The sequence below is a fragment of the Capsicum annuum genome, chromosome 7, assembly GCF_002878395.1.
Source record: "Capsicum annuum cultivar UCD-10X-F1 chromosome 7, UCD10Xv1.1, whole genome shotgun sequence".
NCBI classification, from domain to species: Eukaryota; Viridiplantae; Streptophyta; class Magnoliopsida; order Solanales; family Solanaceae; genus Capsicum; species Capsicum annuum.
In genome coordinates, this window is record NC_061117.1 from 3,770,550 (window position 1) to 3,785,247 (window position 14,698).

General features: G+C 36.2%; 2 protein-coding genes across 2 annotated transcripts; one reads left to right on the forward strand and one right to left on the reverse strand.

Moving 5' to 3' along the window:
* Window positions 1-609: 609 nt before the first annotated feature.
* On the forward strand, window positions 610-11,038 carry LOC107877597 (the record flags this gene model as incomplete). The annotated part of the gene is given in 3 exon segments (XM_016724278.2): window positions 610-846; window positions 8,029-8,573; window positions 10,158-11,038. Coding segments are annotated over 3 exon segments (1,452 nt in total). The 3' UTR covers window positions 10,905-11,038.
* Window positions 11,039-12,077: 1,039 nt separating this feature from the next.
* Window positions 12,078-14,119, reverse strand: LOC107877598. The gene is made up of 3 exons (XM_047415125.1): window positions 13,395-14,119; window positions 12,809-13,304; window positions 12,078-12,589 (listed from the first exon to the last, which is right to left on the reverse strand). The coding sequence occupies exons 1-3, from the start codon at window positions 13,451-13,453 to the stop codon at window positions 12,392-12,394; spliced, it is 753 nt and encodes a 250-aa protein (XP_047271081.1). The 5' UTR covers window positions 13,454-14,119; the 3' UTR covers window positions 12,078-12,391.
* Window positions 14,120-14,698: the final 579 nt, after the last annotated feature.

The following is a 14,698-nucleotide window of genomic DNA, read 5'->3' on the forward strand; positions in this document are numbered from 1 at the left end:
ATTACTAATACAATTTACACGGGAATAAACTAAATCACGAACTCGAACAAGCAATTATCACATGACAAACTCAAACAAACAATTTTCACTTCACAAACTTAAACAAATAATTACAAATACAATCCACACTGAACTAAATCACGAACTCGAACAAGCAATTATCATATCACAGACTCAAACAAACAATTTTTACTTCACAAACTTAAACAAATAATTACAAATACAATCCACACTGAACTAATCACGAACTGGAATAATTCAAACAAATAATCATCACATCACGAGTTTAAACACATAAATAATTACAAATACAATTCTCAAATACAAACAAACAATTATCATATCACGAATTCAAACAAATAATTATCACATCATGAATTTAACATAAATAATTACAAATATAATTGACGTTGAATAAACTATCTATATCACAGCTCTTCGAGTGCGCTCCTCTTTCGAATCCTACTCATATATCTCTATCCTTATTATCCATTAGTCAAAAAAATGTCTATATCTGACATAACATTGACACAAATTCCCAAAATCCACGGTATTGTACTAGTATAAATTTACCAGTTCACTTAGCAAAGCAAAGCAAAAAAAAAAAAATAAAAAATAAAAAATAACCCTACCTTTTTGGCTCTGTTTTTTTCGATTTTTGTGTTGATTTTTTGGAGTGAATTTTAATGGATGATTATCGGAAATCGGTCGGAGAACGGCCGGTGGTCGGTGAACGGAGAAGGGAGGAGCAGCAGCATTTGCATCCTCTGCTGCCGCCGCCGCCGTTGCCGTTGAGTTTTACAGAGCATCAGAGTCTTACGTACTTTACTCAACAAGCTATTCGAGGTTGGTTCCGTTTTTCTCGATTTTCGCGCCTTTTTTTATTTTTATTTTTTTAAATGGAAGGAAGGATTTTTTTTGGTTAATCGTGATGAGAATGTAGCTGTTTTGATGTTTAATGGACCATTCTGAAGTGATATATAAGGATTTTTTTGGTGTTTTGTGTTGATTTTTGGAGATGTTGTGATTAATCTTGATGAGAATGTAGTTGTTTTTCTGTTCAATGGACAATTCTGGAGTGATATATAATGTTTTGTTTTGGTGTTTTGTGTTGATTTTTGGAGATGTTGTGATTAATCCTGGTGAGTTTGTAGTTGATTTTTCCTAAAGAAAGGATTTTTGGGTTAATCGTGATGAGAGTGTAATGGTTTTGCTGTTCGATGGACAATTCTGAAGTGATATATAGGGGATTTTTTGTGTTGATTTTTGGAGATGTTGTGATTTATCTCTATATGAATGTAGTTAATTTTTACTGAAGAAAGGATTTTCTTGGGTTAATCGTGATGAGAATGTAGTTATTTTGCTGTTCAATGGACAATTCTGAAGAGATATATGGGCTTTTTATTGGTTTTGTTGGTGCTTTGTGTTGATTTTTGGAGATGTTGTGATTAATCGTGATGAGAATGTGGTTATTTTGCTGTTCAATGGACAATTCTTAAGTGATATATAAGGGATCTTTTTGGGGGGTTTTGTTTATGTTTTGTGTTGATTTTTGAGAATGTAGATATTTTTCTGTTCAATGGACAATTCTGAAGTGATATATAAGGGCTTTTGAATGAACAATTTTTACTAAAGAAAGGATTTTTTTGGGTTTTATTTGTGTTTTGTGTTGATTTTTGGAGATGCTGTGATTAATCTTGATGAGAATTTAGTTGTTTTGCTGTTTAATGGATAGTTCTGAAGTGATATATAAGGGCTTTTTTTGGGTTTTGTGTTGATTTTTGGAGATGTTGTGATCAATCTTGATGAGAATGTAGTTAATTGAGGAGGTTTGTTCCATTTTCTTGATTTTTGCGCTTTTTTATTTGATGAAAGAAAGGATTTTTGAGTCAATCGTGATGAGAATGTAGTTATTTTACTGTTTAATGGACAGTTCTGAAGTGATATATAAGGGTTTTTTGTGTTAATTTTTGGAGAGGTTGTGATTAATCTTGATGAGAATGTAGTTATTTTGCTGTTCAATGGACAATTCTGAAGTGATATTATAAGGGTTTTTTGGTTTTTTGTGTTGATTTTTGGAGATGTTGTGATTAATCTTGATGAGAATGTAGTTATTTTACTGTTCAATGAACATTTTTTACTAAAGAAAGGATTTTTTTGGGGATTTTGTTTCTGTTTGTGTTGATTTCTGGGGACGTTGAGATTAATCTTGATGAGAATGTAGTTGTTTTCCTGTTTCATTGAGAATTCTGAAGTGATATATGGGGCTTTTTTGGGTTTTATTTGCGTTTTGTGTTGATTTTTGGAGATGTTGTGGTTAATCTTGATGAGAAAGTAGTTAATTGAGGAGGTGGAGGGTAGTTTTAGCATTATTTTGCTGTTGAATGAACATTTTTTACTAAAGAAAGGATTTTTGTGGGTTTTGTGTTGGTCTATGTGAAGTGAATTTGGAGAGATTTGTGGTTAATCTGGGTGAGAATGTTTGTTCCCTTTTTTGGATTTATTTTTTTTGGCTGTTGAATGAATTATTTGTGGCAAAGAAAGGAGTTTTGGGTTTTGTTTGTGTTTATTTAGGAGGTGGAGAGTAATGTTAGCTTTATAAATGGAAGGGATTTTCTGGTTTTATTTGTTCGATTTTCATTTTTTTCCTTTTTTGGCTGTTGAATGAATGATTTGTAATAAAGAAAGGATTTTTTGGTTTTTTTTTTGTTGCTCTATGTGAAGTACATTTGTAGTTAATCTTGAGGAGTATGTAGTTAATTTTGCTGTCCAATGGATGATTTTGTTGTAATAAGAAGGTATTTTTGGGATTTGTTGTGGTTCAGAATGATTTGTAGTAAATAAAGGATTTTGATATTATTTGTGTGGATTGAGGAGGTGGAGAGTAATGTTAGCATTATTGATGGAAGGGGTTTTTGGGTTTTATTTGTTTTGTTTTTCGGCTTTTTTTTGGGCTGTGGAATGAATGATATGTGGTAAAGAAAGGATTTTCTTTGGGTTTTGTTTGTGTTGATTAAGGAGTTGGAGGGATTTTTTTTGGTTTTGTTTGTGTTCTTTTGTTGGTCAATGTGAAATCTTGATGAGAATGTAGTTAGTTTTTCTGTTGAATGGATAATTTTGTTGTGAAACAAGGAATTTGGGGTTTTGTTGTGGTTAATTGGAGGAGAATGTAGTTGGTTTTGCTGTTCAATGGATAATTTTGTGTGATACAAGGGAATTTTGAGTTTTGTTGTGGTTAATCTGGAGGAAAATGTAGTTAGTTTTGCTGTTAAATGGATAATTCTGTTGTGATACAAGGGATTTTTCGGGTTTTGTTGTGGTTAATCTGGAGGAGAATGTAGTCAATTTTGCCCTTCAATGGATAATTTTGTTGTGATACAAGGGATTTTTGGGTTTTGTTGTGGTTAAGCTTGATGTGAATGTAGTTAATTGAGGAGGCGGGGAGTAGTGTTGGCATTAATTTTGCTGTTTGGTGAACAATATTTACTAACGAAAGGATTTTTTTGGGTTTTGTGTTGGTCTATGTAAAGTACATTTGTGGTTAATCTTGAGGAGAATGTAGTTGACTGAGGAGTAGAATGGTGGTAGTTTTATTTTCCTATTCAATGGGACAATTTGTAATAAAGAAAGGATTTTGGGTTTTGTTTGTGTTTTGTTGTTTTTAAGCTGGAGGAGAATGCAGTTGATTGAGGAGGCGGAGAGTAGTGCTAGCATTATTTTGCTGTTTAATGGACGGAGGAATAGAAGGGATTTTGTGTTTTGTTTGTCTTTTGTGTTAGATTATGTGGATTACTTTCGGTAGAAGTTGTGGTTTATCTTGATGAGAATGTAGTTGATCGAGGAAGCAGTTAGTAGTATTAGCATTAATTTTCAGTTCAATGTGGTAATTCTATAGTGATAAAAGGGATTTTGTGTTTTCTGTTAGCTTATCTGGATTACATTGGGGAGACACGGTGGTTAATCTCGATGAGATTGTATTTAATTGAGGAGTCTAGGAGTAATAGTAGCATTAAATTTTCTGTTCAATCGTACAATCCTATAGAAGGGCTTTTGGGTTTTGTTTGTTTTTATGTTAGACGTGGAGTACTTTCGGTCGAAATTGTGGTTAATCTTGACGAGAATGTAGTTCCCTGAACGGGGTGTGTGAGTGATGTTTATAATTTTCATATAGTTAGTGTAGTATTATCTTGTGGTTGCATTGTTCCCTGTAGTAGCTACCAGTGTTTGTTTATTTTGCACATTGTATTAGCTTATATGCTTGTACGTTTTTGTGTTTGTTATAATGTTATCTGTCCTGAGTCGGGGGTCTATGGGAAACAACATTTCTACTTCACCTGAGGTAGTGGTATGGTCCGCGTCACTTTACGCTCCCTAGACCCCACTTTGTGGGATTACGCTGGGTATGTTGTTGTTGTTTGCTTGACGAGAATGTAGTTAATCGAGGAGGCGGAGAGTAGTATTAGCATTAGTTTTTCTGTTCAATGAGGCAAATCTATAGTGGTAGAAGAGATGTTATGTTTTCTGTTAGCTTATCTTGATTACATTTGGGAGACTTTGGTTAATCTCGATGAGATTGTCTTTAAATGAGGAGGCCGAGAGTAATATTAGCATTAGATTTTTTGTTCTATCAGACAATCCTATTGAAGGGATTTTGGGTTTTGTTTGTGTTTTGAGTTGGCGTCTATGGAGTACATTTAGAGACAGTTGTGGTTAATCTGGAGGAGAATGTAGTCGATTGAGTAGTCGGAGAATAGTGTTAGCATTATTTTGTTGTTCAATAAACAATTTGTACTAAATAAAGGTTTTTGGGTTTTGTGTTGGTCTACATGAAGTGCATTTGGAGACAGTTGTGGTTCATCTTGATGAGAATGTAGTTGACTGAGGAGGCAGAGAGTAGTGTTAGCATTATTTTTATTGTTCAATGGGATAATTCTATAGCGAATGAAGATATTTTCAGTTTTATATGTGTTGTGTTAGCTTTTGTGGTGTACATTCGGGAGACCTTGTGGTTAATGTTGATAAGAATGTAGTTGATCAAGGCGGCGGAGAATAGTGCTAGTATTAATTTTCTGTTCAATGGACAATTCTGTAGTGATAGAAGGAAATTTGGGTTTGATGTAGATCAAAGTGACACTACTTCAAAGAGGTCTGTCACAAGGAGTCGAGCTAAGGACCTTCAAGCATTGCAAGCTTTATGGGTGAAAATGGAATATTTGGAAGACTCCAACATGGAAGACTAGAAGATATATTAAATGCTCTACCATTTTAACTAGCTCGTAATTTTAGCGAAGGGTAATTTGGTCTTTCTTTACTACTTTTAACCTTAGTATAAATAGTAGAATATTAGGGTTACATAATGAGTTTTTGACATTTGAAAATTGTGCCGCCGGTGGGGGGATGAGACGAATTTCAACACTGTGTCCTTGGATTTGCAAGTAAGATTTCTATCTTATTGAGGATTCTAATAAATTAGATGCACTTTATTCCCAATTAAGTTATGTTTTGGTTGGTTTCTCCACTACATCTTTTGATTGTTTTATATAGTTGCGTCTATCTCTCTTTAATTCCTATCTTATCGTTTTATTTTCTTGTTTTAAATTAGGGGTTTATTTGTGTTTTTGTGTTTGCTTAGGTGGAGTACTTTCGGGAGATGTTGGGGTTAATCTTGATGATAAGTAGTTAATTGAGGAGGGGGAAAGTAATATTAGTTATTAATTTATCTGTTCAATGGGACAATCCTATAGCGATACAAGGGATTTTGAGTTTTATTTGTGTTAGCTTATGTGGAGTCCATTCCGGAGATGTTGTGGTTAATCTCGATAAGAATGTAGTTAATTGTGGAGGTGGAGAGTAGTATTAGCATTAGTTTTTTTGTTCAATGGGACAGTCATATAGCAATAGAAGGGATTTTGTGTTTTATTTGTGTTAGCTTCTGCGGAGTACATTCGGGAGACTTGACGTTAATCTCTATGAGAATATAGTTAATTGTGGAGGCGGAGAGTAGTATTAGCATTGGTTTCTGTTTAATGGGACAATCCTGTAGCAATAGAAGGGATTTAGGGTTTTATTTGTGTTTGTGTTAGATTATGTAGCGTACTTTCGAGGGACTTTGTGGTTAATCTCGATGAGAGTGTAGTTAATAGTGTAGGTGGAGAGTAGTATTAGCATTAATTTTTCTGTTCAATGGGATAATCATATAGCAATAGAAGGGATTTTGGGTTTTATTTGTGTTTTGTGTTAGCTTAAGTGCATTTGGGAGACACCGTGGTTATTACGATGAGAATGTAGTTGTGGAGGCAGAGAGTAGTATTAGTATTCATTTTTCTGTTCGATGGGACAATCCTATAGCGATAGAAGGTATTTTGGGTTTTATTTGGGTTAGCTTATGTGGAGTGCATTCAGGAGACTTGTAGTTAATCTAATGTTACCAGTTTCAATAAAAAGACTTGTCGTTAATCTAGATGAGACTGTAGTTAATTGAAGAGGTGGAGAGTAGTATTAGGATTATTTTTCTGTTCAGTTGGGCAATCATAAAGCGATAGAAGGGGTTTAGGTTTTTATTTGTGTTTTGTGTTAGATTGTTGAGTACTTTCCGGAGCTTGTGTTTTTTCTGGATGAGAATATCGTTAACTGCAGAGGCGGAGAGTAGTATTAGTATTAATTTTTCTGTTCAATGGGATAATTCAGTAGCGATGAAGGGACTATGGGTTTTATTTGTGTGTTGTGTTCGCTTATGTGGAGTACTTCCGGGAAATGTTGTGGTTAATCTTGTTCATTAGAAAGGCATGTATTTTCATTTTTATTTAGGATCTTTGTTATTTACTTTTGTGTCATGAGAATGTGGTTAATTGAGGAGGCGGTGAGTAGCATTAGCATTATTTTTCTGTTCAATAGGACAATTCTGTAGCAATGGAAGGGATTTTGGATTTTATTTGTATTTTGTGTTTAGCTTATATGAAGTACATTCAGGAGACATTATGGATAATCTCAATGATAATGCAGTTAATTGTGGAGGCAGAGGGTAGTGGTATGTTATATTCAATTGGATTACTTATTGAATTACGAGGGTGATTTTCAGGGAAAGCTGGTAAATGTGTGGGATCCAGGAAATCTATCATTGAAAATGCAATGAGAAAAATCAGAGACGGAGCTAGTATTTCTGCTCGTTTTGTTTCTCTGTTTGACGAACAATTCTGTAGATAGGAAGGGATTTTTGGTTTTCTTTGTGTTTTGTGTTTGCCTATGTGAAGTACATCTGGACACATTTTGGTTAATTTCAAATGTAATTAATTGAGACGGCAGAGAGTAGTGTTGGTGTTGTATGGTTTGTTATATTTAGTGTGAATATTGATCGAGTAAAGAGGGTGATCTTTTTCTTCCGGAAAGTTGGTAAATGTGCAGAATTCAGAAAATCCTACATTGATAGTTCAATAGAAGGATTAAATCTTTAAGTATTTCATCAAAAATTATTTTTTTGTGGCAATTTTATTTTGGACAGTTATAGCAGAAAACAGTATCTGTTTCGAAAGGTTACGACTTTTTGAAACAATAAAACCTTTCCAGATTAATTTTTTGAATGTTTTTAACTTTGTTCCATTGCCAAAGCAGCTGCTTTTAGATGGCTGGTAAAATGCTTGTTGTTATATCCTAAGGAGAGCATTATTTATTATCCCAAAAAATAGGATCACAATATTCAAAAAGTGTTTCCAAAAGCACCCGCCTTCTTTCCTTCTGTAATCCTGTTTCTTCTTTACGTATCTCTTACTGTATGATTCACTTAAATATTTGTCTTTTCCTTGATGATGTTCATTTAAGAGAAAGATTGACCTTGTCCTAGAATATGCATGCGCTAACCAAGCACAGAATTCAAGTGGATGAAATGTAATTACTTGGAAGAAATAAATTTCTATTTTTGCTTTTTTGTTGCTCCTGACTTCTCTCTCGACTTCATGGTGCCTGCATTGTCCAAATCATTGTTGGTTGTACATTGTACTACAGACTAAGATGTTGCTCTTTGTGATGTTTAAGTTTCAGCTGGCTACATGGCACCTCATTTCGAAAACGAGCTTGATCATATCCAACAGCAACCCGCCAATTCACGTGAGGCTATTTGGAGACAAGTTGAAAAGGAGCGTATTAGAGAGGAGATTATGGCAGAAGAGATTGCTCGAAGACGCATGTTGGAGCTTGAAGTAAGAAGAGAGATCATGATGGAAAGAGAATTAGCAAAGCAGAGTGGAGGAGGATTTTCTCCTTTTTCTTCGACTGTAACGAGTTTCTCTCCTGCACTTCCGTTCTTGAAGCAACAGACTGGTGTAGGTTCTGTAGAGGAAAGACTTGCAAAGTCACTTGAGAACAGGATGGGAAGGGGGATATCACTCTCTAGATTGGGTGCTCGAAATGAAATTGGGAAGCTTGAAGTACTACCATTTGAGGAGAGGATTCCAGAGATTCCTTTTCAGCGGGGCGTGGAACCAAAAATTTCTGCTTTGAAGCCTGTAACCCATAATGCAGAGCCAATGATTTCTGAATTAGAGTCCCCTAACCAAGAGAAAGACAAGACCATCCTTCTGGTTAGTATATTCTTCCTGTTCATCCTGCATACGTCTGTATTCCATTTTGCTATCCTGAATTAAGGGTGTATCTGATTTTCTTTAACCATCGCCTTGTGTTGTTAGATGTCTATATTCTGTTTGAGGTAATTACTCCTTTCTGGAGTCTAGTTTCAGCAATCAGCATTGATGCAATATCTTTCCTGCTTTCTTGTGCGGCCTGCCACTTGTATGCTGTTTCACTTGTGATGTAACATATGTACTTGCATAAATGCGAATAGAAGTTCAGATGCTATACTGAAATTAGTGAGAACTGTTTAAAGAGTTGAAGTTTTTCTAATCTTTTGTTTCTTCTCTCTCTCTTTGGTGAAGTGAGTATTTAGATCGCATTGTTTTTCTGGATTCAATTCAAAATAATTGCTAAAATCAGTCGATGCATAAATCCATCTTTATGCTTTATACTGGTTCGTAACTAACACTAGGGATCTCCTTTCCAATGCATATCCTACCGATTGCAGCTAATCCTAGGACTGCATTCATATACTTGCAACGCAATTTCTTAGGTTCTTTCTCTCATAGTCTTTTGGTATTTCTGTGTGTGTGTCTTTGTTTTTCCCTTTTTCCTGCCGTCTTCGCCTTTATTGAACGGTGGAGTTTTAACTGGACCCTTGGTAACTCCCAAGCATGTCATATCTCATCTAGCAAGAAGAATGAGGAAGTAGATCGACTCTATTTCATCTGATAGTGGTAAAAAAAATTGCACAATAGATGTCCGTGTTATATCTGTAATTACTTTAAAGTACAAATGTTTCTTTTCAATTTTTTCCAGTGCCTTTTGATAACTACTAAGGTTACTAAGTAGAACAACGACGACAACAACATCCCCAATGTAGTCCCAGAAAGTAGGGTCTGGGGAGGGTGGGGAGGGTAGAGTGTACCTAGACCTTACCCCTACACAGATAGCTGATTGAAACAGAACAATAACTACTACAAAATAATAAGATGATCGAAGTATAAGAAACAACAGGTGGTAATAGTAATCGAAGGACAAGAAACTACAGGAGCAATACTACGACTACTAGTATGGATGGATACCAAACAACACACTCCTACCTAGTAGTTTCCTACCCTAATCTGTGTCCTCCACAACCTCTGACCTAAGGGCGTCCTCGGTAAGCTGAAACTGCACCCTGACCTATCTCACCACCTCTACCCAATACGAAAGTAGGAGAAGCTAGGTAGATATTGCAGTATGCTTGAGACCATAATATGAGCTGTAGATTGATCTTGTTTTCTGCGCTTTGAGTTGTTCCACATAGTTTTTGGCTGAAGTGATCAAAACTGGAAAATGATTCGCAAGATGAGGCTTTTTTGCGTATAATTGCTATTTCTTTATTGAATATAGTAATAAATGATAACAAATGGGTGAAACAAGTATTGCGCATATCTCATTGAAGTTGGTTTGTTGTAGTAGTGTTGCTCTCATCACTTATCTGGATTTTATGAAATTAATTGTCAATAGGCTTTCAGTACCTTTCACCACTAATCTGGTTGAATTTTGAAGCATTGTTTGTTCACAAACTTCTCTTGAGCTTTTGGTTGCAGGCTAAGCCTAACACAAGTCTCTCCGGAGCAAAACGCAAAGCTGACACACCACCAGTGGAGATCTCCAGCAAGCCTCCATCAATCGTTGAAAAAAAGAAAAATGCTAAAGAGGACTGGAGTTGTGCTCTTTGCCAGGTAAGCGCTACTAGTGAGCGTGGTCTGAATGATCACCTCCAAGGCAAGAAGCACAAGTCAAAGGAAGCTGCTTTGCGAGCTTCGAGGGATGGGAAGAACTACAGTATTGGTCTTTTTCCAAAGAAACCTAAATCCATCAACATTTCAGAAGCCAACGACAATCTTATCATGGTGGACATGGTAAAACCCAAAGTTGAATTTTTGCCTTACAACAAATCAGGTGAGGGATCATCTCTGGTTATTCTGGAGAAAGAAGGTGCAAAGGACAACGTTGCACCAGCTTTGCTTCACATTGCTGATGACTTGAAAAAAAGTGCAAATGCTTCTCCAAAAAAGAAGACTAAGAAGAGGTACCAATTTTGGTGTGCCACATGCAAAGTAGGGGCTTTGTCGGAGATTTCGTTGGAGGCACATAGGGTAGGGAAGAAGCACAAGGCTCGCCTCCTTCAGCTGAGCAGCATTGCTAATGCAGCTCCTAACGTTGACAACACTCAACCTGTCAATGAAGCAGTAGAAGTTGTCGAAGAAACTGAAGTGATCGATGATGAGGGGGCCATTGTTGATAGAATTAACCCCGAAGAACTGGAGGAAGTGTCCACGGGCGATGAGTGAGTTCAGTCATTTTCAGTATCATATCATTGTTTAGACGTAGAGGTGGGATATATTGTGAAGTAAACTGTAATAGCTTGTCTACCATTTTGTGATTTCAACTCTTAAAACTTAATATTAGACTCTTGTCTAGACAATTGTGTGTTTTCATTCTAGGGGTTCGTTTTTCAGTTTTTGCAGAATTGAAAAGCTTCGGAGTGAAGGGTCATAAACACACCCAAACTCCTGAAGTATCCCCGTTAGTTTCATACTTGAACTATCAGGTGTGTGTTCATCGCAACACACCTGAACTATATTCACTTCTCCCGCCTAGACGTTGGTGATATATCATGGAGGAAAAGCGAACGTTAATGGTTTAGGTATGTTTCGATAAACGGCTGGTGTTAGTTGAGGTATGTTAAACTCAAAAAATGGGGATACGTTAGGTGTTTTTGACCCTGAACTCAAAAGGCTTTTTGAGATGGTGTTTGATAGAAGTTTTCTCATTCGAAGGTAAACCCCGTGTTTGCTATCTCTTCGAGTGCTTCTAGCGCACAAGGTAAATGTATTCATGTGCAATAGCTCGCAAATTACACAGGAAAATAACGTCTAATTGCATGTGACCTAGTGCAAGCCTTGCACCATACTTTAATGTTTGTCTAGTTGGAGATTTGTCTTTCTTGACAAATATCGACAGATATGATTCGGTGTAACTATCGAGTGAAAGTTTGCAAACTCTCCCAAGTATAATTTATGTGAATCTCGAGAGGATAGTGTATTTGCAAATCTTACCACTTATCTTGTGATGGTGAGAAGGTTATCTTTGATAGACCCTCGGCTCTAAGAGAAATGATAACAGACGGCATCAGAAAAAGATACTCCCTCTATCTCAATTTATATAACTCACTTTCTTTTTTAGTCAATCCCAAAACAAATAACGAATTTCTATATTTAGCAACACTCGAATTTTAAAATACCCTTTTTGATATTCATATCGCACCATTTAAGCTCGTCTCAATACAACAGCATAATAAGTATAATCACACAAGTACGGCTGAGAGAAAAAAGAATGTTCGAAGATCTTACCCCTCCATCCCTAACAGCAGAGAGAGACCGTTTGCAATAGACCCTCTTGGCTCCCTCTAATGTAGAAAAATCAACAAACAAAGAGCATAATGCAAATTTCTCCAAGAAAAATACCAAAGAACATATTCTACTTTATGTAGAGAACCAATTATCCCAACTATATTTTCCTCATTGCCAATCAATATAGCATTTGTATCATTATCACTAACATATACCTGAGTTTTCTTTATACAAAAAGGCAAAAAACACACCTACATATTGAAAGGAAAAAAAATACCTCTATTGGTAAATTTCCTTTTATAATCGAGAAATCCTCGAGGGTCAGTAGAGACCTCTTTCGATAAGCTACAACTTCAGTAACGCTCGCTCGCCCTAGATCAAAAGTTTTCGAGTGATATTTTATTGAAAATCGAAGGATGGATCGATCAAACCCTCAAAGCGACAGGGTCTTGCCACGATATCTTGCGCTTCTCAACACGTGAAGTTCCTTCTCCCACATTTCTGCATAGCGATAACTTTAAGTCTTTGTGCTGATCATCGTTCGTGTTTTGAATTAATCCTCTCTTTGGCTCCTCAAAGTTCAATGGTTCAAAATTTGCTTGTGGCGGCTCCTCTTCCCCTACCTGCAAAATTAGGTGTCAATGCCGAATGTTCAAATGTATTACTCGCAAAATGTATTATAACACATACTCCCTCTGTCCCAGAAAGAACGATACTATTACTATATTCGGAAACTTGTTCATTTCAAGCTTTCCATTTTATTGTCAATTACAACGATAGAAATGTCATATCATATATAAATACACAAGTTTAAATTTGGGATTTCTTGTTTAGATACTTACTGAGATTTCATTCAAATCGATGACTGGAGCTCGACTAGGCAATACAACATCTTTCCCGCCATGACCAGTTTCCTGATTCAAATCAAAGACGGGTGAGGTGCTCCTCGAAATAGAACTGTTTCCAGCAAATGACCTGTCATTCTGATTCAAATCAAACGGTGGAGCTGCTTTTCGGAGTAGCACTTCCTTGCCACTATGTACTCTTGATGTATGCTTCAAACTTGAAACTGTACTATGCAGGAAAGTGTTATGCACAAGAATATCGGGAGGGGTTTTCTGCCGAGAAGCTTCGTTTGCAGCTTGAATCCTCGCTTTCTGTTTCGGTACAGGAAGAGGGGGCAGTTTGTATTGCTTTGCCTCCTTTTTGCTGAGAAATCGATCTTTCATCCCGTCTTTACAGTAAAACTCTGAGTTTGGCAACGCTGCCCGTTCTTGCTGTTCCGGATGACTTGATGACTTCATCTGCAATAGGTACTTGTGTCTTCGGCGCAAGAAACTGCAAATACGCAGAATCAATTTGGAGTAAATACAACAGCGAAAATACGATAAGACTAAACAAAACTCAGAGATGAAGTCAAAAACTTACCAAACTTCAGCAAGTAATCTTTGTTTCCTCATTTTCGCATCCTCCAATTTGTCCCTCATGTCATTAGTTTCCTGTAAATAATAATTAATAAGTTACGGTTTTTATCGACTGAACATTCACAATCACACTTTTTATGCAACTTGACGAAGCGGAAATCAAACAAACTCCTATTGTATTATAAACTGAACCAACAGAATAAACTGGTGAACAAACAAATGAAGGGAAAGCTCGAAATGTTTTCTTAACCACCATGACGTCCGGACCAACTTACATACGCGAACCTCAACTAAATCCACGGGTACTTGCTAGCCTCCCACCGGCACAAGTACCATACAACTCAACTAATTCACGATACTTGCTACCTCCCACCAGCACAAGTCTCAAACTTATTCTTAACTAGTAGATAACATCTATACGGATCTTTTTGTACCATTGTACCCTATTACTAATACTACTATATCGCAAACTAATTTCACACAACTAAGGAAAACACAAGAACTAACATAAAACAACTATTGAATAAACAAGTCCATGGAACATCCCCAATAGTAGAGAACTAAAAAAACCACAAAAACAAATCAAAACCAAGAACCAGTTCCTTAACAACAAAAACACCAATAGACACAAATCAAGAAACTGATCTACACAAACGCCCCGAATAACACAACAAACAACATTTATCAAGGAAAAGCATAGATTTTCAAAACAACCTCAAAAAAAAAAAAAAAAACTTTATACATTATGGAGTTCTTGAAAATCCTGAAATAGAGTCTAATGTTTCAATCTAGCCTTAGCATCCTCATACATCACATAAGGTGATGATTCTAAAGCAACCCTTTTCATCTTCTTAGACATATCAATCAAATCACACTGAAAACTTCCGCGCACCTCAACTAATTCCATGGGGTACTTTCTATCTCCCATCGGGACAAGTATCGTGTAACTCAACTAATTCCATCGGGCAACTGCTAACTCCCACCCACACAAGTACCGTTTAATTCAACTAATTCCACGGATACTTGCTACCTCCCACCAGCACAAGTATCGTTTAACTCAACTAATTCCACGAGTACTTGCTACCTCTCAAAAACACAAGTCTAAAACTTATCCTCAACTAGTAACTATCATCTATATGGATCTTTTCTTTCCATTTTGCCCTATTACTAATACTCACTTCATCATAAATATAGACACCCTCACCTCTGAGGTAGAGATACAAACTACGTACACTCTACCCTCCCCAAGATACACTGGGTATGTTGTTGTTGTTGTATCACAAATATAGCAATAAGTAGGAATCAAAA

Bases quoted from the DNA above. Each gene is read 5' to 3' on its own strand.
- LOC107877598 (XM_047415125.1), bottom strand. From the start codon at position 13,453: ATGAGGGACAAATTGGAGGATGCGAAAATGAGGAAACAAAGATTACTT. The intron at 13,305-13,394 runs GTAAGTTTTTGA...GCGTATTTGCAG, and splicing joins AGATTACTTGCTGAAGTTTG to TTTCTTGCGCCGAAGACACA. The intron at 12,590-12,808 runs GTAAGTATCTAA...CTAATTTTGCAG, and splicing joins TCGATTTGAATGAAATCTCA to GTAGGGGAAGAGGAGCCGCC.